This window comes from Chiloscyllium plagiosum, unplaced genomic scaffold (genome assembly GCF_037043375.1).
Source record: "Chiloscyllium plagiosum isolate Xiang-an unplaced genomic scaffold, Cpla_swu_hap1 HiC_scaffold_17, whole genome shotgun sequence".
Lineage (NCBI taxonomy): Eukaryota > Metazoa > Chordata > Chondrichthyes > Orectolobiformes > Hemiscylliidae > Chiloscyllium > Chiloscyllium plagiosum.
The window spans coordinates 60,875,470-60,900,416 of NW_028270155.1; the positions used below are offsets into that span (position 1 = coordinate 60,875,470).

The 24,947-nt window shown below is 39.6% G+C and overlaps 1 protein-coding gene across 1 annotated transcript in view; it reads right to left on the bottom strand.

The window, feature by feature from the left end:
* fa2h (fatty acid 2-hydroxylase) overlaps positions 1–24,947 on the bottom strand; it is a 118,600-nt gene that overhangs the window by 16,495 nt on the left and 77,158 nt on the right. The window contains exons 2-3 of the mRNA XM_043707187.2: positions 5,903–5,983; positions 3,648–3,790 (exon numbers count right to left, since the gene is read on the bottom strand). Of these exons, the coding sequence (XP_043563122.1) occupies positions 3,648–3,790; positions 5,903–5,983 (224 nt within the window). The remainder of the gene's footprint in view (positions 1–3,647; positions 3,791–5,902; positions 5,984–24,947) is intronic.

A 24,947-nucleotide genomic window follows, 5' to 3' on the forward strand; every position in this document is an offset into this window, starting at 1 on the left:
GGGAATGGGTCTGGGTGGATTGGTGTTCGGAGGGTCGGTGTGGACTTGTTGGGCCGAAGGGCCTGTTACCAAACTGTAAGTAATCTAATATAAATCATTATTAAACTCCCACCAACATCTTCAGGGATTAGGAGCAAAAACAACTTGATTAGCCATAAAAAGAGGAAGTCAAAAGACTAGGAATTCCACACAGGGTAACTCAGCACCTGACTTCCCAATACCTGCCCATCATGCCCAAGGCACAAGAGTTCATTGGAATAGTCTCCGCTTTCCTGGACGAGCATAACTTTAATAATTCTCAAGCAGTCGAAGTAATCCACTAGTTCGGCAGCTTCAACATCCACTCCCTCCACCAGTGGTGCAAAATTGTAGCAGGGTATACCATATTCAGAATACATTGTAGCAACCAAGGCTTCTCTGACAACAGTTTCCAAACCCACAGTCTCCATCACCCACAAAGATGATTGCAGCAGATGCATTACAACACAAGCAAGTTGTTCTCCAAGCCACACCCAATAGTGACCAGGATCTATGATTGATGTTCTTTCACTGTCACTAGGTCAAAATTAAAAATCAAACAACACCAGGTTATAGTCCAACAGGTTTATTTGGAAATACAAGCTTTCGAAGTGTTGCTCCTTTGTCAGGTAGCTAGTGGGCAGGATCATTGGATACTGAATTTATAATAAAAGATCATAGTGTCATACAACTGATGCAAAGTATTGAACAAACCCAGATTGCTGTTAAATCTTTAACACTTAGAATGGGGATGCAGTTTTCAATTCATTAATATGCAAACCCTGGAACTTCTCTCAGTCTGACTCAAGGTTGGGATACGGAGACTCTAACCTCACACCTTTAATACATTGTCAGAGTTGAGATGGCACAGTTTTTAAAAATAAAACCTTAAGTTATCTCAGGACTTGACTTTGAAGAAGTCCTAAGATTTACATGCTAACGAATCGAAACCTGCAACCCATTCTACGTGATTAAAGACTTAACAGCAATCTTGGTTTGTTCAATACATCGCATCAGTTGTAGGACACTTGGATCTTTTACAATAAATTATGTGTTGTGAGATCCTGCCGGACCTCCCCCCAGCGACATGATGAAGGAGCAGCGCTTCAAAAACTTGTACTTCCAATTAAACCTGTTGGACTATAACCTATTGTTGAGAGATTTTTAAACTTTGTCCACCATTCCAACATTGGCACCTCCACATCATAAGTGCGACTCACAATCAGCATTGTAGATGCAGCTTCACAGTTTGGGTAAAGGTGAAGAATAGCAGGGGAAGGGAGTCACATGTTGGAGTGATCTACAGGCCTTCAAAGAGAAATCACAATGAAGGAAGAAATATACAAGAAGAAATATTGGTTACTTGTGGTAAAAGAATAGCAACAATAACATGTAAACTGGAAAAATCAGACTGGCAATTGTAACTTCAATGATGAGTTCATAGAATGCTTTCTGATATTATTACATTGACAAATACATCTGAAACTGACCACAGAACAGGCTCTACTTTGGTATTGTGTAATGTGACTGGAATACTTAATGACCTCAGAGTAGTGATCATAGTGATTGAATTTCACAACTACCTTGAAAAGATAAAAGAATGGGCACAAGTCTTTTTTTTAAACTTATAAAAGGGCAACTACGTCAGCTTGAAACCTGAACTCTCTGAAGTGAAGTGAGATATTAGACTTGGAGATGGATCAGTAGAAAAGCAGCAGCAGACATTTAAAATAATGATTCAGAATAAATACAACCTAACTTTAAAAAGTAAGATTTCAAGGGAATAATCCGCCATCCATCGATAACTAAAATACATGTATTTCTTCTAGAACTCGATAGCTGTATTCTTGTGCAACACTGCTTCATAGAAGAATCATGCTTCATAAACAGCGCTTAAAGTGTTGACGACGTAATCACGTTACAGCCAACATATTTTAAAAACTTGCACGTTAGAAACAGCATTCTCAATTCGTCAGCCATATTACAGCAAATTCACGTTAATGAAATGTACGTTATAGCAGAAGCACCTGTAGTTAAAGAAAACATCAAACTTAAATATATACTCTTTCCTTAAGGAAAAATGAGTGGCAGGTCAGAAAGCAATGACAGAACTACTGAAAGGTTACAGAAGTAATGAGCAAGGGAGTCAGCATGACTTTGTTAAAGGAAAATAAAATTTAACCAATTTACTGAAGTCCTTTGAAGGAGTAACATACCTAACAACATTGTGGATCTGCTTTTGGCACAGTGACAGCAGTTCAAGGAGGCAACTCACCACCAGGAACAGGCAACAAATGCTGGTCCAACTAGTGATGGCTATGTCCCAGAAGTGGTTAAAAGGTAAGCAGGTAGATGCTCTGTACTTGGGTTTCCAGAAGGCATTTCGCAGAATGCAACACAAAGATTATGGTATTGCTGAAGAAATACACATTTGGTAGAATTTTTGTTTTGCACTGGTCAGGACAATTCATAAGAATACTAATATAAGGAAGAAACCATACTGAATGATGAGTGTGTTGACTAGTTGACAAGGGGACTCTGGCAGGGGCATTGCCATGGAGAATGCATCCATTAGTGCTGATTGACAGTTAACAGCCAGCCTTCGTTTGAATTTGAAAGCGGGTAGATTGACACTGATTTGTCAGGGCATATTCCTGAAGAATGAACCACTGGTTGGCTGTTATCTGTTGTCTTCAGTTGAAATAGGTTTAAATGAGGTTTTTTTGGATTAGCAAGATGTGGTGGGTTGGGTCCCATAGGGGTCAGTGCTGAGCCCCAAACATTTTATACTTTATATGCGGGCAAAAAGCATGGTGGATAAATTGGCAGATGACACCAAGGTAGGCAGGAAAGTATGGTGCAGATGACATAAGGTTTCAAATGGAATGGAGTCTTGCTAGACTGTACAAGGCATTAGATTGACCACCCCTAAAATACAGTGAACAGCTTTGGTCCCATTATCCAAGAAAAGATTTTCTGGGATGGGAAGCAGTTCTGAGAAGGATCACCAGGTTGCAGGGATTTGAAGAGGTGATGTTCAGGAGGCTATGCCTGTAGAGATGCTGTGAAGTTAATTTTCTTTGTGGGAGAGTCGAGAACCAAAAGGACAAACTCAGCGTAATGGGTCACCCATTTAAAACAGAGGGCGAGGAATTCTTTCTCAGACAGTAGTCAATTTATGGAATTCTTTGCCATAGAGGGCTGCTAGGGGTGGGGTAAATATATTTAAGGGTGTGATAGAGTCTTTTTTTCTAAATCTGTAAGAGAATCAGAGATAGATAAGAATGTGTAATCCAAAACACCACCAGATGAGCCATCATCTTACTGAATGGCACAGCAGACTCAGGGCTGAATGGTCTTTTATTGTTAGTTTGCATGTTCCTACGTATTTACGACTTGCACTGCAATTACAGACAGGCAACTAATACTACCCTAGCTAGTGACAACTACATCACAAAGTTTAAAAATTGCAACTTCAACTCTTCAATATTGATCCATTTTCTTGTAATTGAAAAAATACTTTCATCCAAATTCATTCCCAAGACCTCTTCTTTTAATTTGTTAAATTACAGTGTATTTTAAATCCAATAGTTGAAATACAGAGGCATACAGCCACTTCAGACTCTTACCAGGCTGTTTTGGAGCAGGCTTCAACAAAATCGGAGTAGAAGAGGCGGATGGGACGATCTACTGGTTGATGAACCCATTCATCGTACTTCTCACGCAAGTTCCCAACTTGCCATAGGAGTGGTTTATTCCAGTCCACTAAGTCCTAGAGGATTAAGATCAGACAGAAATGCCATATTAAATATTTTGTCAGTATCTTAAACAAAAGGAACACTAGCCACTGAACTAACCACAGTGCTAACTTCAGCATCCATTGCAAAAAACAACCTGCTTTGTGGCCTTTGTAAATTTAAAAAAAAAGCTTCCACTTCGGAGATGAGAATTTTAGCCACTGACTACAAAACCCATGACAGAATCCCATCCGAGTGAAAATGAAACTGAAACTGGACTTGAAAAAGTGAAACTTTGGGTCACTTTCCATTCAATTGTTTCATTAACAAATTAGCCGTGTTCCACGGATGGTTTTTCCTTTTTAAAATGGTCTAAAAAACAGGATTTAGACAATCAAATTTGGAGGCATTATAGGGATGTTCAGCAATAAGGAGCTAAAACTGATGTAATGAACTTGCCAAATCCCATAGGCTCCATCACTAACTCTGAATAACAGATACAAGATTGACCTTGTCACATGATTTCCAACTCACTGCTATATAAAGCTTTTGCAACATTTCTAATGCTCTGGTCATGGAAACTGCAAAGATCACAAGTAATTTGCTGAAAGTAAAACCAAACATTTCTCAAGCTCTGATTTTCACATGAGATTTTAGTTCATTTGCCGTAGTTGATATAAGAGTGTGCACAAAGTCGGACAAGACTATCACACAGGTATTAACATTTTTCCTTTCAATGCCTTCAACTTGTTTTTTTTTTGAATACTTGAAATTAAACAAAAAGGATTCCAAAAGCAAACCTTACATTCGACCATTTCTCTCTCAGGTCAACGATTCCTCTTGTGCAAACTTACATAATTATTAATCCCAGGAGCATTATGAATGAGCTGTAAAACTCTTCAAATTGGTAAAGCTGGATTTGAGCTGGATATAATGTTTTGACAGCCCTATGTGGCTCACTTACTATAAAGTTTGGTCACCCCTGGTATAAATATTTCAAAAATAAAACCAACGCGATTTCAAAAGATCACTTAAGAATTAATCTGTAGTACAATTAAACAAATCTTGAAGATTTAAAAAGCCTCAAATCCCTTGCCCTTAAAAAAAAACCCAGTTCTTTTGGAAACATGCTTTGTCTCACGGAATAGAAAAAGCAAAGACAGGAACTCCATGTTGGAGATGCTAACAATTAACAAGCCTAGGAAATGAAAGAGACTTAAAAACACAGAAGCAGAGAGACAGTTGATTGAAAAAGATGGCAAATAAATTTGAAAAGTTGTGTTAACTTAAGTGTTGATTTCATGTTTGGGACATTAAATATGGACTGCCAATCTAACAGAAAAATTTATCTGCTTCCAAACATAAAGGAATGCAATATTTCAAAAACCAAAACAGAAGAGAAATTTCAAAACTATTGTTCTGTACATATAACTGGATTGACAAAATACCCTTCAGTGATGTTTTGTGCTTTGTTAAAAATATGACTTCTCCCATTAAAGAGCCTTTCAAATTCAACTGAGTCATAACACGTCTTTTCCAGACATATACTAAGTAAGATCTACACATTCTCAATTTGCTTTTTAAAGCTACAAACTCTAGCACATAGCACGAGAACACAAGCAGGAACATCAGCAAGCCAGCCCCAAGACAAAAGGCCCAACACAGAAGCTCTGAATCCACCCACAAGCCAAGAAATAGTCTGTTCCTGAAGCAGAAACATTAGGGTGGATTCCCAAACAACAGCTCTTGCCGATGAATTTAAGTTTCTTTTTCAGAAGTGCTCAGTACTTTGGAGGCGACTTCTGAAATGAAGAAACAAAATTCCACAGCATATTTTAAGAATTAGTATCGGCCGCCAAAAAATGCAGAAAAACCATTTCTTTATATTTGTCCTTATCATTCAAAAATGAATACGCAGTAAACATACAAAATCATCAGGCCTGTTCGATGCAAAATTCTTTGGTAGAATAAATTTCTGAAGATTTGACACCCCACCATTCCTTTCTCCCCTGCTAAACAGAGAACTAAAAAGAACAATCACCACAGAGAGCAGTGAAGTTATTCAGAGTCAATAATCTAGGAGCTGTTAATTTCCTGTTTCTATGAGCACTGAGAATTGTATGACTCCAGCTTTAACAAGCCCTTACATTATCTGGATCCACTGACTTGCATCTGGCATCCATAACCGAATTGGATCCTTGACTGGCTGTGTTTCTTTCCCGAACAGCCTGTGGAATTAAAATAAAAAGGACTGTCAGTCATAATCCAGCATGAAAGCAGATAACAGAATAACCAGGAGAGGATCACCCACTGTACATGAATAAAACTCTGCTTCCCTCCCATTTTGTACTTTTACTGGGGGCAGGGTAAAAGAGGAGAGAAAAGTAAGGTAAAAGGAAACTGGTTAGTCCAAAAGAACTAATAACGCATCAAGTTAATTTGACCCAAATTAACAAATACTTGTATGAACAGCATTCAAATTGTATCTTGATGAACTAAGGTAACACATTTTTCCTAAAATATAAACTTTATTCATTACATAATGCACCTTAACTACTTAACGTAAATGTGTAAAATAGAGAATAGGTCAATTTCTTTTCGTCTGGAACATTCTGCAGGACCCAAATGCAGCTACAAGTTGTATTTATAATATCAATTTCACGTCAGACATGCAAGGTGTGGTGTTTGACCATTTCAGTTTCCAGCCCCTCAGTGTGGCATGGGGAATGCTTTTAGTCTGGGATTTATCTCCATTGAGTTTTTATGGCAGCTTTCCCTAACTTTAGTTCATCTCTCAGCATCTGGTCAACTTTACAATGTGCCAAACCATACCAGCCAGCACAGCTCTTTGCACTGGAACAGCAGGTTTCTACCAGGCAAAAATGAGTCTTTAATGGGGTTGATGTTCATCTTGGTGTCTCTCTCTCTCTCTCCTGGGGGCAGCCAAAGTCCTGCATCACAGATTTCAAAGACAGGCAGGATAGGAGGAATCCAGATTGATGGCATGACAGCAGCACTCTGCAACTTGATGCTATTAAATGAAGCCTGAACAAAGTAATACAGTACGCATGGTATGACGAGATTGTTCCTTTAATCAGTATAAGGAGCATATTTAAGTTGAACTAGCTTATAAAACCATTCATTTTATGCATTTTGAATGCATAAAACTAAATGAAAATGGAGGTTAATAATGAGCATATTCCTTTAGTGACTCCTTTTGATTGTTTCCAGTGAACTCAAAGGACAGATTCCACATTCAACTAGAATCCTTCACCAGGGAGCAGCCTCATTAAGTTGGACAAATGCTGTAATTTTGGCTTGAAATTTCCTCCCATCCCCAAGACAATGTCTTCTTGTTCCATTGGAACCTGTCACATTCCAGGAGGGGGGCAGAAATAAAAGATTGAATCAAGTTCTTGTTGTACAGTAGTTGCTATCGAATGCCCACAACTCCTCCAACAAAATCATGTGGACATTCTCAACTTCAACTATCACTACATCCCATCCAAGGCAGACTGACTACCAATAATCAGTTTGGGATTCTGCAAGGCAAAACTGCGAGTCTCAGAATACCAAAATCTGCAAGAGCAAATCAGAAACAGCAGGGTTTAAAAAAAATGTTATACAATAATCCAACTTCACAAGTGGAGGTTAAGAATAGCTTCTGGTGGAAATCCGTAAAAGGAAAGTCAACTCACCAACTTCCTTTAAAAGACAACTACAGACTAAAAATTCTGAAATTTAACAGCTTCAGCAAGATGCTATATTGTCTTACAGTTATGAAAATTGGAGCAAGTAATCAGACCAGTGTTGAATGAGAGGGCATAAATGCTTTACAATGACAACATTCCAAGGAGAACATTGAAATCAGCAAACAAACTTCAGAAAACTGCTAACTTTCTGCAGACGATGCTGGAAGCCTATGTTCAGCTCCTGCAGCAAGTGATGTTACCATGAAGTGTTGTCCTGTTTCCCTCCCTCAGTCAAAGCAAAACATTCAGAGTGAGTGTAATTTTACCACCTTCATTTTTATTCCTGGCCCTGGAGGGAGAGAGAACGATTGCCCATGTGCTCAGAGGTATGAGTTCACGGTCTTCTCTGGAACAGCAGTTTCTTAATGAATTATATAGTCATTGTACAGGGAGGAACATCCAGATAAGGCAAAATACCTATTGTTGGGTGACTGTTACAATCAGTAAGTGTCAATAGTAGAGATTAAACCATCTGCTGTTACACAATGAATGTTCCTCACCTTAACTGGTTTCACATAATTAATACTTTTCATCTTGTTAAACTGATCTTACATACTGAATGCTTCCAATACTGCAAAATGACTCTACATAATGAATGCTTTTCCATCTTGTTAATCCATTACCCTTGCTTTCAGCACATCAGTGTTAACTGTGAGTTCTTATCTGATCGAGTCACTCTCAGCTGAACCTCTTGTTTCACAAATTCAGAACTTAATTCTTTCCCTACATGCTTATACACTTTCTCAGAAGGATTCACCTTCTCAACTTGTCCCCTTGCCTTACGCATGGTGACCCTCACCAGTCATCTCTCACTAATGAGTACACAGCCCAATGGGAGTCTGGTGACTTTGCCTAATCTGTTTAGAATGATCCCATCATTTAGTTAGGGATGGGGTGTTGGCAGACATATTGCGTTATATTCTATCACAAGTAATGGAATAGAGTTTATTCGCTACAAACTAGAACATAGGTGATGCTGCAGACTTCTTGGTACAAATCTCAGTTTATTCAGGTACCAAGTTGGAACATTCCTGATGAAGAGCTTATGCTCGACACTTCGACTCTCCTGCTCCTCTGATGATGCCTGACCTGCTGTGCTTTTCCAGTGCCACATGTTTTGACTAACAATTTGCAATGCAATTGTGAAGACTCAAAGAGAATCTGAGCACAGCAACAGGCCAAGATTGTACAGGTCTCCCAATGAGCAGTCAGAAGGGCCACCTCAGAACAACTAAAATCAACCTGCTGTATTTTTGTCAACAGCAAGAGGGGAATCACAGGGTATGCCAATCCTATACTTCACCATGCCAACTTCACCAGCAAATTCCAAAAACTTGAACTAAGAAAGCAAATGATTGCGCCACTGAAAAGGCAAGCACTGTATGTATGGTTCACAACATAGGACAAAGCAGTCTTATACAAAATGAAACAGTTCTATCAGACACATGGGACGAGAGCTAGCAACGTTCTTGCGATTTCACATAAAAGAGGACCAGTGAATGATTTTCCTAGCAAGGCAATGTTATCTTTTAACTGGAGCCAAATTTATAGATTAAGCACACAGTTCCAAGGAGTGAACTGGTTCCACGCCCTGGAAATTACACATTTTGATAACAAATAGGAGAAGTCAAAATGAACAACCTTCCCCAATTGAGAAATAGATGGAAATTTACCTTTTTGGGAAAAACAACATGAAGAGATGGTAAACTGACATCCCATATGCCCCTCAAATCAGAATGGAAAGAGCAACCTTTCATTGTTGCATTTACACTTCAAACAAAATTCAACACTAACCTTTTCCCCTCTATTGCAATAAAGCATCATTTACCACTTGTACAAGCAGACAATGCCATTTATGACACTTGAGAAAAACTGTGTCTATTGGGCAATGCATTAATTAATATTTTATTAAGGAAAAATGTTATGGCTACAGGACCAAGGCAAATGGGCAGAGTCAAGTTATTGATAAATCACAATTGAGCTACATGACAGTATAGGCTTATGAGGCCAATTGACTAATTTTGTTCCTATCATGTACAGATACACTTGTAATTCATTCAACAGCCCTCCTATTCAACATGGTTGAAGCAGAGGCATTGCTGCTGGAACCTCTAACACTCATGTTGCTGATTCATAGTTCGGATTTCAAGGAGTACAGTAGTATGAAGTTAAAAATCACAAAACACCAGGTTATAGTCCAACAGGTTTATTTGGAAGCACCAGCTTTGAGGTTGACAACCACCTGATGAAGGAGCAGCGCTCCGAAAGCTAGTGCTTCCAATTAAATTGGTTGAAGTATAACCTGGTGTCGTGTGGGTTTTTAAAAACTGTGTATACCCAGTCCAACATCAGCATCTCCAAATCATGACTACAGTAGTGTAATGATGCCAACGGGTCCTGAAATAAAACTTTGGTTAGTTTGGAGATCTTTGTTGTCATATACTTACTGCTGTAGCTTCTGAAAGATTGAGCTGCCACAGCTGATCGGGGTTGGATCTGCACAATGGCAGACATATTAGAGAGATGAGCAATAAGGAATGAGCAGTGCTCAACAAATCTCTCCTTCAATATGGAGGGAGGTGGAATATTTGACTGACCAGGTTGATATTGGTTTTGTATCGGCTACATCCAAGAACAGATTGAATTTTATTGTACATAGAATTGAAATAACTGAGAATGGTTTACACAGAGTGACAGCAAACAAATTCACATCCATAGTTCCCAATCTCCTCAGTGTAACTCTGGATCAGTCAGCTGCACTTGCTAAAGTTTTAGTACAGGACTCCAACTAGTCGTCCTGGCAACAGATTAACATTGAGAAATAAAAGCAAATGCTAGAGCTTATCATCTGGTCAGTTCTAAAACAAAATATGAAGTTATGTTTTGGTAACTCGACCTGTTGCTACAAATCATGTTCCTTTGTGACACTCAATATGATCTGGACTGTCACTAAGCACCACATTAAAAACATACGCAAGCTCATATTTACTGGTTCACATTCATTAACCTAATAATTAAAATTAGCCACACAAAAACCTGGGATATCAGAAGATGATGATGGTAATATGAGCACGTTATATTTTTTCATACAGAAATAAATATGAATTTCCAATCATTGGCCTTTACATGTTCATTACCTAGAAGTTATTTTGAACTAAACTTTATGAATTCAGTCTTCAATGCAAACAAACAATCTTCCTATTGATTTTCCATTCATGCTCCTTTCCTCTATCCGATAGAGGGTATGTCATTTTTGGATACTTCCTGCACCACTGCTTGGAAGCCCAGGGTAGCCAATATTATGTGGAATTGTTGTTAATGTTCCTGCATGGACTACATTGTTGAGAAACGGTATAGGAAGGTTCCAACCCTAGAATATGCTGCGAGTGGTAAAACAGTGGCTTGGCACAGTTGTGGGTGAAAACAAGTGCAATCAATTTTAATTATTTGAAAGTTATCAATTAGATTTAGGCTTATGAGTCAGTAACATGTTTAAAAACTCAGTCATATCATGGAAAAAGTAATTAGAATTAAAATAGAGCAGAGCGCAAATATTGCAATATTGGTCCAATTTTTGGACAGCAATTAAGCTCAGCAGATCCAAATGAGGTCAATTATATGGGGTTTGATTGAATAGTAATTCATTTGATCAGGCCTACAGATTGACAGCCAGAGACAGTTTAAAAAATAACACCGTGTCTACACTGGTGGTCAGAACTTGGCTCTCCGCAACAGCGAACTTTATCTTTCAACTCTTACGTGGCTACCCACCATCTATAAAAGTTGGAGTCTACAGTGTGATGAAATACTTGCCAATTGAATGGATGGGTGCAGCTCCAATGAACATTCAAGTAGGTGACACAGTCCAGAACAAAGCAGTTTGCTTAATGGTTGATAACATAGCTAATAACTTAAAAATTCATTCCTTCCATCACTGGCCAACCATGGCTCCAGGAGATGCATGGCAACTCTCAAGACTGAGTATCCAACAAACCAAAAATAACAGCATAACATGCACTGGAACATCAAGCTTAGCTTCCTCTGCTGGTCACATGCTATTCTCTCATGGCTGCTAGATCAAAATTCTGCAATATCTTACCAAAAAGAATTGAGAGCACAACTTCAAATAGATTGCAGTTATTCAAGAGAGCTGCTCAACTTTAAGGGATAGACAATGAATACTTCAAAATAATGAATTTCCCTTTTAGTAAAAGGTTGATCAAAAGGAAAATTAAGATCAATATCATTGAAGTAGCAATCCTTTAAGAAATCATTAATGGGCATAAAATGAATACTCTTACTGACCTTTCATTGTAGTAATTACAATGCCGCAATAAAAATAACTGGTTGGAAATCCTTAATTTCAAGTGATAATATTCTGATACGAATATTTGATTCCTGAAGAAGGGCTTATGCCCGAAACGTCGATTCTCCTGTTCCCTGGATGCTGCCTGACCTGCTGCGCTTTTCCAGCAACACATTTTCAGCTCTGATCTCCAGCATCTGCAGACCTCACTTTCTCCCCATAATATTCTGATATACAAACTGTGATATTGGTCCTAGAATATCAGGACTTCCAAGAACAGATCATGGCTTGCATCTTCAATGGTCATTATGAAATCTTAATTATAAAGTTTTGTTCATTCAATACATTGCCAATTATAATGCTGACCATTATCAAAGTCTATAGGTCTTGGAAGGCCAAATTTAGTTGAAACTGCATTCAAAACAGAACTTTCAAGCATTCTTCATAAAAACAAAAAACTGTTGAAAGGAAAGGAGAACATCCACGTTAGAAATGGAACACTTGACAGGGACATAAATAACTTCAAATATCTTTGATGATCGAGATTGAGGGAAGTTTTCTTTGATATGAAGTGTTTTGCAGGTGACATAATGGAACTCAAGACATTTTTGAGTTGGTCACATTGAGAAGTCGTATCCATTAATATTGCTAGTAGGAGCTTGCAAGCATAAAGAGGAATGTCTCTCAGGGACATCTCAAGTGCTGTACACAAATTGTTCACAAGAGGAATATTTGCGACACAGGATAACAAAATCCAACTTAAAAATAAAAATGAGCCAATAGTATCCTGGGGGAATAAGTCAACATCCATAATCTCACATGCAAAGATAGATGACCAGGTTATTGGCCTAAGAGTTTTGACTTTAATTGACTATTAAGCAGCTCACCTGAGTTGCTAGGGCCAGGAAGCTGGTAACTAACACAGGCTATAGTTACCGGAGCTGCTTTGTTAATATACAGTACTATCAATTTATCAATAAAGCAGATATAAACTGGCATGCAAAAGATGTAGCACTTTGCTGTTGACGAATGGTTTTCAAAAAAACATATAGATTGCAAATCCAAATAAGCTAGGATGCTACATTTTCCTGCACTTGGCCCATCCTCATCATGCTGTTTAACTTTATATGACAGCACAAAAAAACCCCAGAGATTTCACATTCAGATATTTAATTGGAATACAGTCACAGTGAGAGTTTGAATTAAAAAACAGTGCCAGCTCCATACCTTGGTCATATAGTTTCTGCAGGGTAAATGCTGGAGATAAAGTTGAGGTGGTGGAACAGTGAGGACAGTTATCCATTACAGTCAAAGACAAATTGGCTTATTTTACAGCAAATGAGGGTCTTTTACACCGATATGGCTTAAATTCTTCTTGAGCGACACAGATATACTGTACAATCCAACACAAGTCTTTCCAATATTTATACAAATCCCAATTTTCAGATTTAATATTATCTTCCATTGAACAGCAATGATTGGATTGAATTTCCATACTTTCTGAATGTAAGAAAGCAATACTGAGCATTCTTTATAAAATAGGTGCAGTGTGAAGATTTCAACTCTTTCAGTTGCTCAGCAAGAGCATTCTCTTCTTATGTACATACTCATTTTATACATGAAACCATCATACCAGCCCTGCATACAAAGCAAATACATGTCTGTGCAAGTTTGACTATTTTGGGTTGGTCCAAAATTAGTGCAGTACTCAGGGAAAAGATTCTGGAGCTTCAATTATTTATGGTCTGCAAGTGACCAGACTGACCCTCATGTAGCCAGGTTTGCTGATGACAAGCATGTGGAGGAAAGCAATGCGTCAATGGGAAAAGAAAGTCTATAAAAAAAAAAACAAAGGTGTGTTAGGTGAGTTACAAAAATTGTGTAGGTGGAGTACGATATGGGAAAAATGGGAACATACTCACTTCGGCCTGAAAAATAGAAAACCAATGTATCATTTAAAAGAACAGACACTCAGAAATCTGTAATAGATGGGGATCTGGATGTCCTGGTTACATGGATCACGAGAGGATAGTGCAGGTATGCGAAGGGATTAGGAAGACGAAGAGAATATTGCAAGATGGGTACAAGAAACACACCTGAGTGAGATCAGACCTGCAGTGCTCTGTATCTTTTTTGTAGTCTCAAAACAAAAAGGATATAACTGATTGGAAGAAGCCCATAGAGATTCACTCTGTTGAATCCTGGGATGAATGTGATAGTTTATCAGTTAAGGCTGAGCAGGTTGGACCAATATCCATTGGAGTTTAGAACAGGGCAGCTTATGGATTTTATGGAAGCAAAAGCCTTGAGGGTATTTGACAGGGTGGGCACTGAGAATAGAGTGGATTCTTTGTGGGAGACTCTAGAACTAGGAGCTAAAAATTAGTAATGTGTCTCATTTAAGAGCAAGGTTAGGATAGTTTCCTCTGTCCCCTGACCTAAGTGTTGCTGGTCAGTAGAATTCTCCTTTCCAAGCAGCAGTGGAGAATAGTTCATTGAGTTTAATTTTTAATAAGGTAGGTATGCTTAAAAAAATTGAATATGGGAGAGGGGTGGACAACAGCATGAATTTGAGGCCTCACTCAGATCAGCCACGATCTTATTGAATGGAATAGACTCAAATGACAAATAGGCTCCTAGACAATGTCTGTGTGTGCTTGGGTTCTGGTTTAAGAAATGATCAATGTACAGTGCAATTCTTATTCTCTGGAATTTCTGTTTAGTAACAATAACCTGCAAACCTTTTCACAAAGATCTGTAAGTCAGGTTGCGGATGAGGTAGTTGGTCAGCTGACATTTCATTACAAAACTGGGTAACATCAGGACGACTTCTGTGAAGCACCAATGTTCTGTCCTGCTTGGTTTTTTGTGTGGTCCAGCCTGTAAGGCGAGTGTCACTTCCAGGTCTTCTCTGCAGCAATTTGTGCACCAGGTCTATCTGTCTGTTGATGGCCTTTTTGGCTTCCATGAACATTCTTGCATGTCTCTGGCTGGCCTGTCCTAGGATATGGAAGCCTGGTTTTCAACCAAAAAGGCCCATCAACAGACAGAGATAGACCTGGTGTACAAAATGCCACAGAGAAAACCTGGAAATGACACTCACCCCAACAGACTGGACTACACAAAAAGAAACAAAGCAGGAGAGCACAACAGAGCATCACAGACGTCACACTGATGTTACACAGCACTATAATGAAACATCTGCATGACAACCCAGCAGCTCTGCGAAATAACCAACTGCCTCAAAAAGTTCTAATATTACAGAAGGCTCACTTTCATGTCTTACATCTTCTATGCCCCTTACTCTTGTTGAAAGTTCTGCAAAGCAGTGGTCACAGGTGCACACAATTCTCCAGTCCAACTTAACTCAAGTCCCACATTCAGCCTACAGTGGATGGACTAGTCATTAAAGGGAGGCAATAGCAGAGTGGTATTATCACTGGACTGTTAATCCAGACACCCAGGTAATGGCCTGGGGACCTGAATTCAAATCCCACGTTGGCAGGTAAAGGAATTGGAGTTCAGTTTTAAAAATGTGGAATGAAGAATCAAGTGATCACCATGAATTTACTGTCGATTGTTCGGAAAAACCCATCAGGTTCACTCATGCCCTTTAAGGACCTGCCATCCTGGTCTGGTCTACATGGGACTCCAGACCCACTGCAATGTGGTTGACTTTCAGTTGCCCTCTGGGCAATAAATGCTGTCTAGCCATTAATGCGCACACCTCATGAACAAATAATTTTTAAATATTATATTATAATATGGCACTACATTACAATTCCAGATTATTCCTATCAGATTATTCCTGCGACAAGAAACCTTGTTCATTGAACTTGGGGGTTGAAATGAGTCCAGTTTATAAAAGTGAGATCAACTTTCTATCATATACAGCACTTAGTAATTCTAGATCTGAAACAAGGCAACATCTCATTCTAGGTGCTTACTATTGAGAATTTCCTGATATTAATGAATTAAATTGTTAACAAATTGATAAAAAGAGTGTTACTGCATGCTAAGAATCTTAAACATCCAACAACATTCCTCAGACACTACATTTCATGAGTTCAACATCTCCCGTCTTGGTGCTGAAAACAGTAGGTTAGTTCAAATGGCTCTCTACATTTCCTCCTGAATTTCAGCATTTTCGTCTCAATACAAGAACACAGCTGTTGTAGCAAAGAAGCAAGTCACTCTGCCCATCATGTCTGCACCAGTTCTATCATTTAATGCCAATCCCCTGCCTTTTCCCTCCTCATGCCCTTACACTCCATTTCTATCCAGATAACCATCCAATGCTGTTTTGAATGTCTCGATTGAACCAATTCCAGGCACTGGGTCCCTTGCACTAATCACCTGCTGTGTGAAGATTTTTTTAAAAAACCCAATCACTGTTGCTTCGCTTGCTCATCACTTTAGATATTCTTAACCAATTTGTTCCAGGATGTTGTTACACACCACGGAGACCTGAACCCTGGCCTCTCTGTCCAGAGGTAGGGAGATAACCCAACTTCACTTTAACACAGTAACAAACTGGACATAATGTTGATGGCTATACTTCACATCCAAGTAATTATGTGTATGGTGTCTCAAAAAGGTGGGTAGTTCAGAGCAGATTCTGGAGTTGAGCTGCATGAGCCACTCAAAACACAAGAACAGAAGAGGGTGGCACAGTGGTTAGCACTGCTGCCTCATAGCACCAGGGACTTGGGTTCGATTCCCACCTCAGGCGATTGTCTGCATGGACTTGGCACATTCTCCCAGTGTCTGCGTGGGTTTCCTCCGGGTGCTCCAGGCTCCTCCCACAGTCCAAATATGTGCAGGTTAGGTGAATTGGCCATGCTAAATTGCCCATAGTGTTCACGGCTGTGCAGGCTAGGTGGATTAGCCATGGGAAATGCAGAATTTTAGAGATAGGAATGCTCAGCGGGTCGGTGCAGACTCAATGTGCTGGCGGCCTCCCTCTGCACTGTCGGAATTCTACGATGAGTGTGCAATAACTAGTCAGTGAACCACACCTCCAGTGAAACAGTTAGCCCAACAGGTTATTTTATTTACTTAGAGAGTGTGCTGCTGGAAAAGCACAGGTCAGGCAGCATCCGAGGAGCAGGAGAATCGGCGTTTCGGACCGGAGCCCTTAATCAGGAATGAGGAATTTAACCCTAACCACCCCCACCCCACATCCCCCCCTCCCCATTTTCCTGCTCCAGCCCTTCTACTAGCCTGTCACTCTAAAACCAGGTAAATCAGCCAAGACATCTACGACTCAGACTGTCTGATGGCCAAGTTAATTACTTCTGCAAACGTGGATGGGAAATTCAGATTGGGACTTTATGGAATCCCTGACTTAGCAGAGTCTGAGGGAATTAAAGATTCCACTGAGCAATTCCTCTAATCCTGAAACAATAAATGTTCACATTTTATAGTTGTGCAGGAAGGGTAACTCAACTAATGAATCTAACCTGAGCAACAGTTTAAAAAAAAAATGGCATCCCAACTTACTACACATGGGTACAACAACACCTCCCCCCGATGCTTCCAACACCCAATGGCCCTCCCTGTCCTGGGGTTTACTGAATAGAGCCTACAGTCACCCCCTCAGGACCTGACACCCCATTCTAACAGATATGATACCTGCCTCCTCCCAACAAACGTGATATCACTCTTCCCCAAACATAAATGGCATCCTTCCAAACTTGCGCCCTGGCATTGTAACCTCACAGCCGCTTTATCTACCCTTTCTCAGGAGCTGGCAAAATGGCTGTTTGTTCTGCCAGTCATTTAAAAAGTAAAGAATATAGCAGCTACTGTTGTGAAAAAGGTGTCATTGGTTTGTCTTCCCGCAAGTATCTTGCACTAAGTTGTCACAGTTCGGCTTATGGTATACATCACATTTGTGGCAGCACTGACTGGACTCGCCTGTCAGAAATGCAATGCTGTAGTTCAACACAAAAAAGGTAGGAGCAGAGTGGCATTCTGACTGTGATGGCCACTCCTTAGAAAAGCTGACTCAATATTTTCTCCAAAATCAGAGTTGTTGTTGGATTCTTCTTTCTTAAGTAGATTTTATTTCACGTTGGTTCCCTTTTTAAAAACAAAAAGGGCAATTCCAACGACTGAAGTCTAATATGATCTTGTCCAATAACAAATTTCAAATTAAAGGAATGAATGCTTTTTTAAAATCATTTAATAGGTCTTAATTGTTTTCTTACACAACATTATGTCTCTATTCATCAGAACAGCTAGTTGAACCTATTGGATATTTGCAATTTAATTAGTCAAATTAGTCAATGAAACTACGTTACAGCTGGTGTCAAGGAAGTTATCATATTTTGATTTTCTGATGGATCATATATGATAGTTATCATATTTTGATTTTCCTGTCAATGCAAGGCCTCAAAGAAATCCATTCTAGTTTCAATGCCTGACATTTAAATATTAATTTGCAATCTCTTTCATTATTTATTAGTCTACTGTTCTGCAAATTAGCTATGTCCACACCCGGTACAAATTAGAAACTATTCTGGACATAATTCGAATTGGCGGCTTTGTTCCAACGTTAATTTTTACCAGGAACTTTGTCGAAATTTCTATCACGGGACTACAAAATATTTCAAAGTATCTGTGGTATTATTGGAGGAAGAACTATTTTGGACTAAGTTAGCTTTCAAAACGCAAGCTCTCTCCTATTGCAGATTGTCAGCTTCTCCACTTCACCACTGGGGGCACTGTCTGCAGCTGCTGAACTGCTAAGCTTACATACTCCCTCCATGCCTTCCTTTTCCTTTCAAAGAATCCTTACAGACTTCTTCCCCATTCCAAAACCTCATGTGGTTTGGTGTCAAATTGTGCTTAAAAAAGTGCCTTGGGATATTATAACTACATTAAAAGGAGTTATATAAATGCATGTAGCTGTGGCTGTAATTGATAACTGTGGTAATACAATACATGCCTTTGTCCAATCTTTAAAAAAAGATGCACTATGCTCAAAATTTAGAGCAATTTCCAATCTTTCTAGAAAAGCTGGTTCTGCAACTGACAACAATGGAATGAGAAAAATTCTGTCACACCTAGTTCACCATTCAATTTGACTAGGTTGACTTAACAGTAGATGAGCTCATAGTTTCACCAATCCCAAAAAACTCTCAGCAGTTTGCACATTTGAAGATGGGAAAAGGACTCTCATTAAAGAGAGGCACCATTTTTCAACACAATTATAATCACAAAAACAAAAGGCGAAAAATCAGAAAACAAAAACAAAATGGAGAATCTACTCAACCTTCTAGAGACAAAGTTTCAGTTTAGGACAGTTCTGAGGAAAGATGATCTCAACCCAAAAAGAGAGAACTCTACCTTCACAGACAATGCCTCAACTGTTGAGTATTTCCAACATTTTAGTTTTTATTAAACATAATTGAGAGTTGGCAAAATATTTCATCAGGTAAATGCAGAGATGCACATCCTGCAATATTTGACCTCAGTGTCAAAAAGTGTGGTGCCGGAAAAGCACAGCTGGTCAGGCAACATCAGAGGAGCAGGAGAGTCAATGTTTCGAGCATAAGTTCTTCATTAGGAATGTGGGCAGGATTGCACATTCCTGATGAAGAGCTTATGCTCGAAAACGCTGACTCTCCTGCTCATTGGATGCTGACCAATGGGCTGTGCTTTTCCAGCACCACACCTTTTTACTCGGATCTCCAGCATCAGTGGTCCTCACTTTCTCCACTGACCTTATTAGGTTGTTAACACATTTTGTTCAATTTCAAAAGGTAGAGAAGCATATTTAAAAGGAAGTTATAAATGTCAATAGATTTAAGTTCTATGTTTTAAAGGGCAACAGAACCAGTTCAACAGCAACACTGTGGAACAAGGGAATGTGGAGCTGGTACAGAATACGAACAAACTTCAACAATGGTCCCTTAGGCTGGGATGGGAGGCAAGTAAAATATATCAAAAATTGTAAGCAGCTTAAAAATGTGCTATTTATGATAAGTATAAATAACTGAGTAGAAAAGCACAAAACCTAGTTTGAGCCTCCAGTGGAATTGAGTACATACTGCACTCTGTAGATGCCCTTTTTGAGAAGAGATGTGAACATAGCCATTTCTTCCTTGGCACATGGGGATAGAGAGATCTCACAACGGCATTGGGAAGTCCTCTTCCTGATCAACTGTCAATATTTATCCTTGAAATAAAAGCTCAGTAAAACAGGCTGGCCATTATCACATTGCACAGTCGGCTCGCCCCATCAGCAAACTGGCTACCACATTTCATACACACCGTAACATACTCCACTGCTCGGGCGACGTCCTAAAAGACACTATAGATTACTCTGTGGAAACAGGCCCTTCGGTCCAACAAGTCCACACAGACCCTCCAAAGAGCAACCCACACAGCCCCATTCACCTACATTTACCCCTTCATCGAACACTACGGGCAATTTAGCATGGCCAATTCACCTAACCCTGCACGTTTTTGGACTGTGGGAGGAAACCAAAGCACACGGAGGAAACCCACACTGACACGGGGAGAATGTGCAAACTCCACACAGACAGTTGCCAGAGGCCAGGAATGCACATTTTCCTTTGAGTAGTTTTGGCTGATGAAAGCAGGGCCCAACACTAGATACATCCATTCATATCTTGTCATGAATAGCTAAACCAGTCACACACCTTGCAAAGTTCAAATATTCAAAAGGCTTGAACATAAGGCAGCAAAAAGTGGGCTTTGCCAGAGACAGCACAAAACAGTATCTTTCTTGAGACAAAGACAGGGTGATTCAACAAAACCAGAATTGTTATTTTTACAGTCAAGGCCAAGGGCTACCCGGTACAGTGATTTGGGGGTAGGAGCAGAAATTACTTTCCTCTGGGGTAGAGACATGGGTTTGGAAGTGGCGAGATCATTGATCAGAGATGACCTTGCCTGAAGTGATGGGAGGAGAGGAGCCATCTACAAAGTCAAAGATGAGAGGGTGGCTGTTACTATGGGGATGGGAGTTTCAAGGCGAAAAGGAGAACTGAAGGATGTGGTGGTGAAATTGGATTGAGGTTAAAATTACCAGGGTTTAAAAACTGGCTGCTGCTTGAAGATAAGTTGGAAGGAGGAAAGGAGCGGGGATATCAGTAACCATAAATAAAAATATGCAAACCAATTTAGCTGACAGTCACAATATAATTGGCCTGCGATTGTGTAACTTCGTGGCATTTTTAACAATTAACAAAAGCCTACATTCAATGTCCTTACATACAACAAATACTAGTGAGGATTGCAAAGAAAATAAGCCTTTTAAACAAAACTTGATTTTTTTTTTGTTTCAAGAAAATGAGCAGTGTCCCTTGGGTCCAATCTGAAATCTTGGAAGTAACAACTCAATAAACAAGACAGGAATTTGTGTTGAACAGAACCACCACAACGAGCACCCGAGCTACAAATCTTCTCTCAAATTTTAAACACAAGACAGCTTGGCAATCAGCATTAATCCAAAAAGGAAGGTTTAAAGTTTTGATGCAAACCTCCATCTGAACTCCCGAATCTCAAACTCTACTGTCACTTCCACAGGAGAAAGTGAGGTCTGCAGATGCTGGAGATCAGAGATGGAAATGTGTTGCTGGAAAAGCGCAGCAGGTCAGGCAGCATCTAGGGAACAGGAGAATCGACGTTTCGGGCATTAGCCCTTCTTCAGGAATCTGAAGGAGGGCTAATGCCCGAAACGTCGATTCTCCTGTTCCCTAGATGCTGCCTGACCTGCTGCGCTTTTCCACCAACACATTTCCATGTCACTTCCACAGATGTGGAGTGACCTCAGTATTTTCGGCTTTTGTTTCAGATTTCCAGACTTCCGTCCATTCGTTTTTATTCACTATTCTAAATCAGGAAGGCAAGATTCAATAAATATTTTTGCACAAAAAAAGACCCTAAGGTGTTGGGGGTAACATATTCGCACAGATTGAAGATTGGTTTACACATAGAAGCCAGAGTCAGGATTAAGTAGGTTTTTCCAGTTTGGAAAGATACAACTATTGGATTACCACAAGGATCATCCCTACAGCCTCAGTTCTTTACTATCTGTTTCACAAATCCATCAGTTAACGATCAGTGTAGTGCATTCACAATTGCTGACAATACAAAAGCAGGTGGGAGGGCATGCTGCAATGAGTTCATAAGGAATTGGCAAAGAGACAGAAATTGAGCTTTGTTTTTCCATTCACATGGGGGACATAGACATTTATTGCCCATCCTTAGTTGCCCAAGGTGGTGGTAATGAGCTGCCACCTTGAACTGCTGCAGTCCACACACTGTAGGTAGACCCACAATGCCCCGAAGGGACAGCGTTCCAGAAATTTGTCATGGGTGTTGGTTAGTCTCTTCTTGTACATTGGGCATGTAACATACCAGACAATGACAATGACAGCCCAAGCCTGGATATTGCCAAGATCTTATTACATTGAAATATGGAACATTCAGTACATGAGTCACTGCGAATGGTGCTGAACATCTGGCCTTATGATGGAAGGAAGGTCACCGATGAAGCAACTGAAGGCGATTGGGCGGAGGACACTACCCTGAGGAACTCATGTAGAGATGCCCTGGAGCTGAGATGACTGACCAACAACCACAATCATCTATGTGCCAGGTATGACTCCAACCAGTGGAGAGCTTGCCCCTAATACCCATAAAATTTGGATATACGCAACAAGATAGTGGTATCGGAAATTTACAGAAACTGAAATAAAACTCAACTTGCCTCCACACAGCATGTTCTACTCTTGGTTGCTTAGTACAATTGTAAATCTTGTAAATATTTACAGCATTCATTCAATGTCAGGCATACAGTCCAAGAGGAAATAATTTCCAAGTTAAAATTGCACAAAATTACATAATTTAACTCCGTACGGTACATTCCATTGGGAGATAGCATGTTCATTGTTCTGTCCATTGCGGTTGATTGCTCAGCAAGCCATCCAGGAAGTAAAAAGAGCACCAGAAATAACTGGGGGCACCTACACAAAGATGAAGCCACGACTAAGTTAATAAAACACTGATGAAAGCTGTAGAACTATTCTCTTAACTGAAGGGAGAGGTTATAAGCAAACAGAAAATAAAAGCTGTTTAACAAAGTTTATTCAAATGCAGTTCACTCTGCTATAACGCGCGTCTCGTTAACATGAATTCGCTATAATGCCACTGACAAATTGGGGACACTTTCTAAAATGCAAGGTTTTAAAACATGCATTGGCTGTAACATGGTTACATCACCAACACTAAGTGCTGTTTCTAAAGTGCGATTTTTCTATAATGCAGGATTGCACAAGAATGCAACCTTTGTGTTATAGAAGAACTGCCTATATTGTATGTTGCTCCACATCTTCATGACTTTGGGTTAAATCACTTCAACGACTATGGGCTTCTTCTATCCCAAAGTTAAAAATGAATTTTGTGTAACTTGCACTGGTACAGGGACAAAAGCCACAAGGTTAGGTAGCAAGCCTATGGCTTAATACTTGGGGCAAATATTTATGGGAAGCAGGGGTAGAGAGGGGTGCAGTACAGTCAAAAATAATGGGAAAAGTAAGGTATCTGGCAAAGGAAAGAAGCAACACTCAAAGAGATTGCAGAGTTAAGGCTTGACAATGCCAACTACAGACTTAACCTTGAAATGCCAGGCACAAGGAAAGCAATGAGACAAGCAAAATTGCATGCCAGGGCTTGGATTAAATTCAGATCCAAAAAGGTGAAGTGTGTTGTAATACAGAGCAATAAAAGATCAATGGGTGCTGCCTCAATTGCAACATACAAGGGAGTGGTGCCATTGAGAGACTTGCTTTCCATAAACAGTTTCAAGTCACGTCGTACAAGGCCATATAAACTTTAGAGATAGTGTTATTCTGGACCAAAGTTCAGCAACCAATAGATTTTTAAAGTGCAATCATTTACTGGGAAGTCATGACTGTTTGTGGGTCAAGTTTGAATAAATTAACAGTCAGTTCTGGAGTGGGGCCACACAGGCTTAAACAGAGTTAAAAATCATAACACCAGGTTATAGTCCAACAGGTTTAATTACCATGGACATTCACCTGATGTGAAAGCTAGTGCTTCCAATTAAACCTGTTGGACTATAACCTGGTGTTGTGTGATTTTTAACTTTGTACACCCCAGTTCAACACCAGCATCTCCAAATCAGGCTTAAACAGCAAAGGGATATTGTGATATTGCTGGGCAGCTATTTTGTTGATGGTATTCCATATAACAGGAAAGACAGTGTACAAGGATTTTAACAAGGCACCAGAGTTGAGATGGTAAAAGGATGGTTTGAAAATGCAAAATTGTGGCTCTTTACTTGAATGTATGTAGTATTTGGAACAAAAGTAAACCACACTATGTAGAGGTTAATCAATATAATCGTAGAGCCATTGCAGTTATAAAGGAGATCAAAGCTGGGAACTAAATATTCAGGAGCATGTGACTTTTCTGAAGGATACGCAGGAGGAAGGGGATTATGCATAGCTTTGTTAATAAAAGATACAATAGCAAAAAAAAAAACTTGGGATTTAAATGACAAATCCATATGGGTGGAAGAATGATATAATAAGGATGCGAAGTGAGAGGACCAGTCATAGGCTCCTAACAGTAGCTATTCTGTAGGGCAGAGAATAAATCAGGAAATCAAGCAATATGAAAAACAGTGCACTAATTATGGGTTACTTTGATTTTCACAACCTAATGATTAAATTGACAAAAGGTAACCATAAGCAAGAGTTCACAGATGCCTAGAACAGTATGTGGATCCAGTCAGGGCTCAGACTATTTTGTATCTGGTAAGTTGCAATGGGGCAGGTTTAATAAGTAAGTAATCTCAGAGTGCAAGATCCTCTGGGGAACAGGAACCATTCCATGGTAGAATTTAATATTCAACTCGAGTGTAAGCAACGTGGGTCAAAAACAACCATGCTCAACCTCAGTAACAGGCATGAGGGCAGAGTTGGCAGGAACAGACTAGGAAAGGAGTTTACCAGGAAAGTTAGCTGAACAAAAATGGAAAACAATGACAAAATAGTTCATGACTTATAACAAAACATATATTCCACTGAGGAAGGAAGATTCAAGTAAGGTGACAAACTGACCATGGTTAAC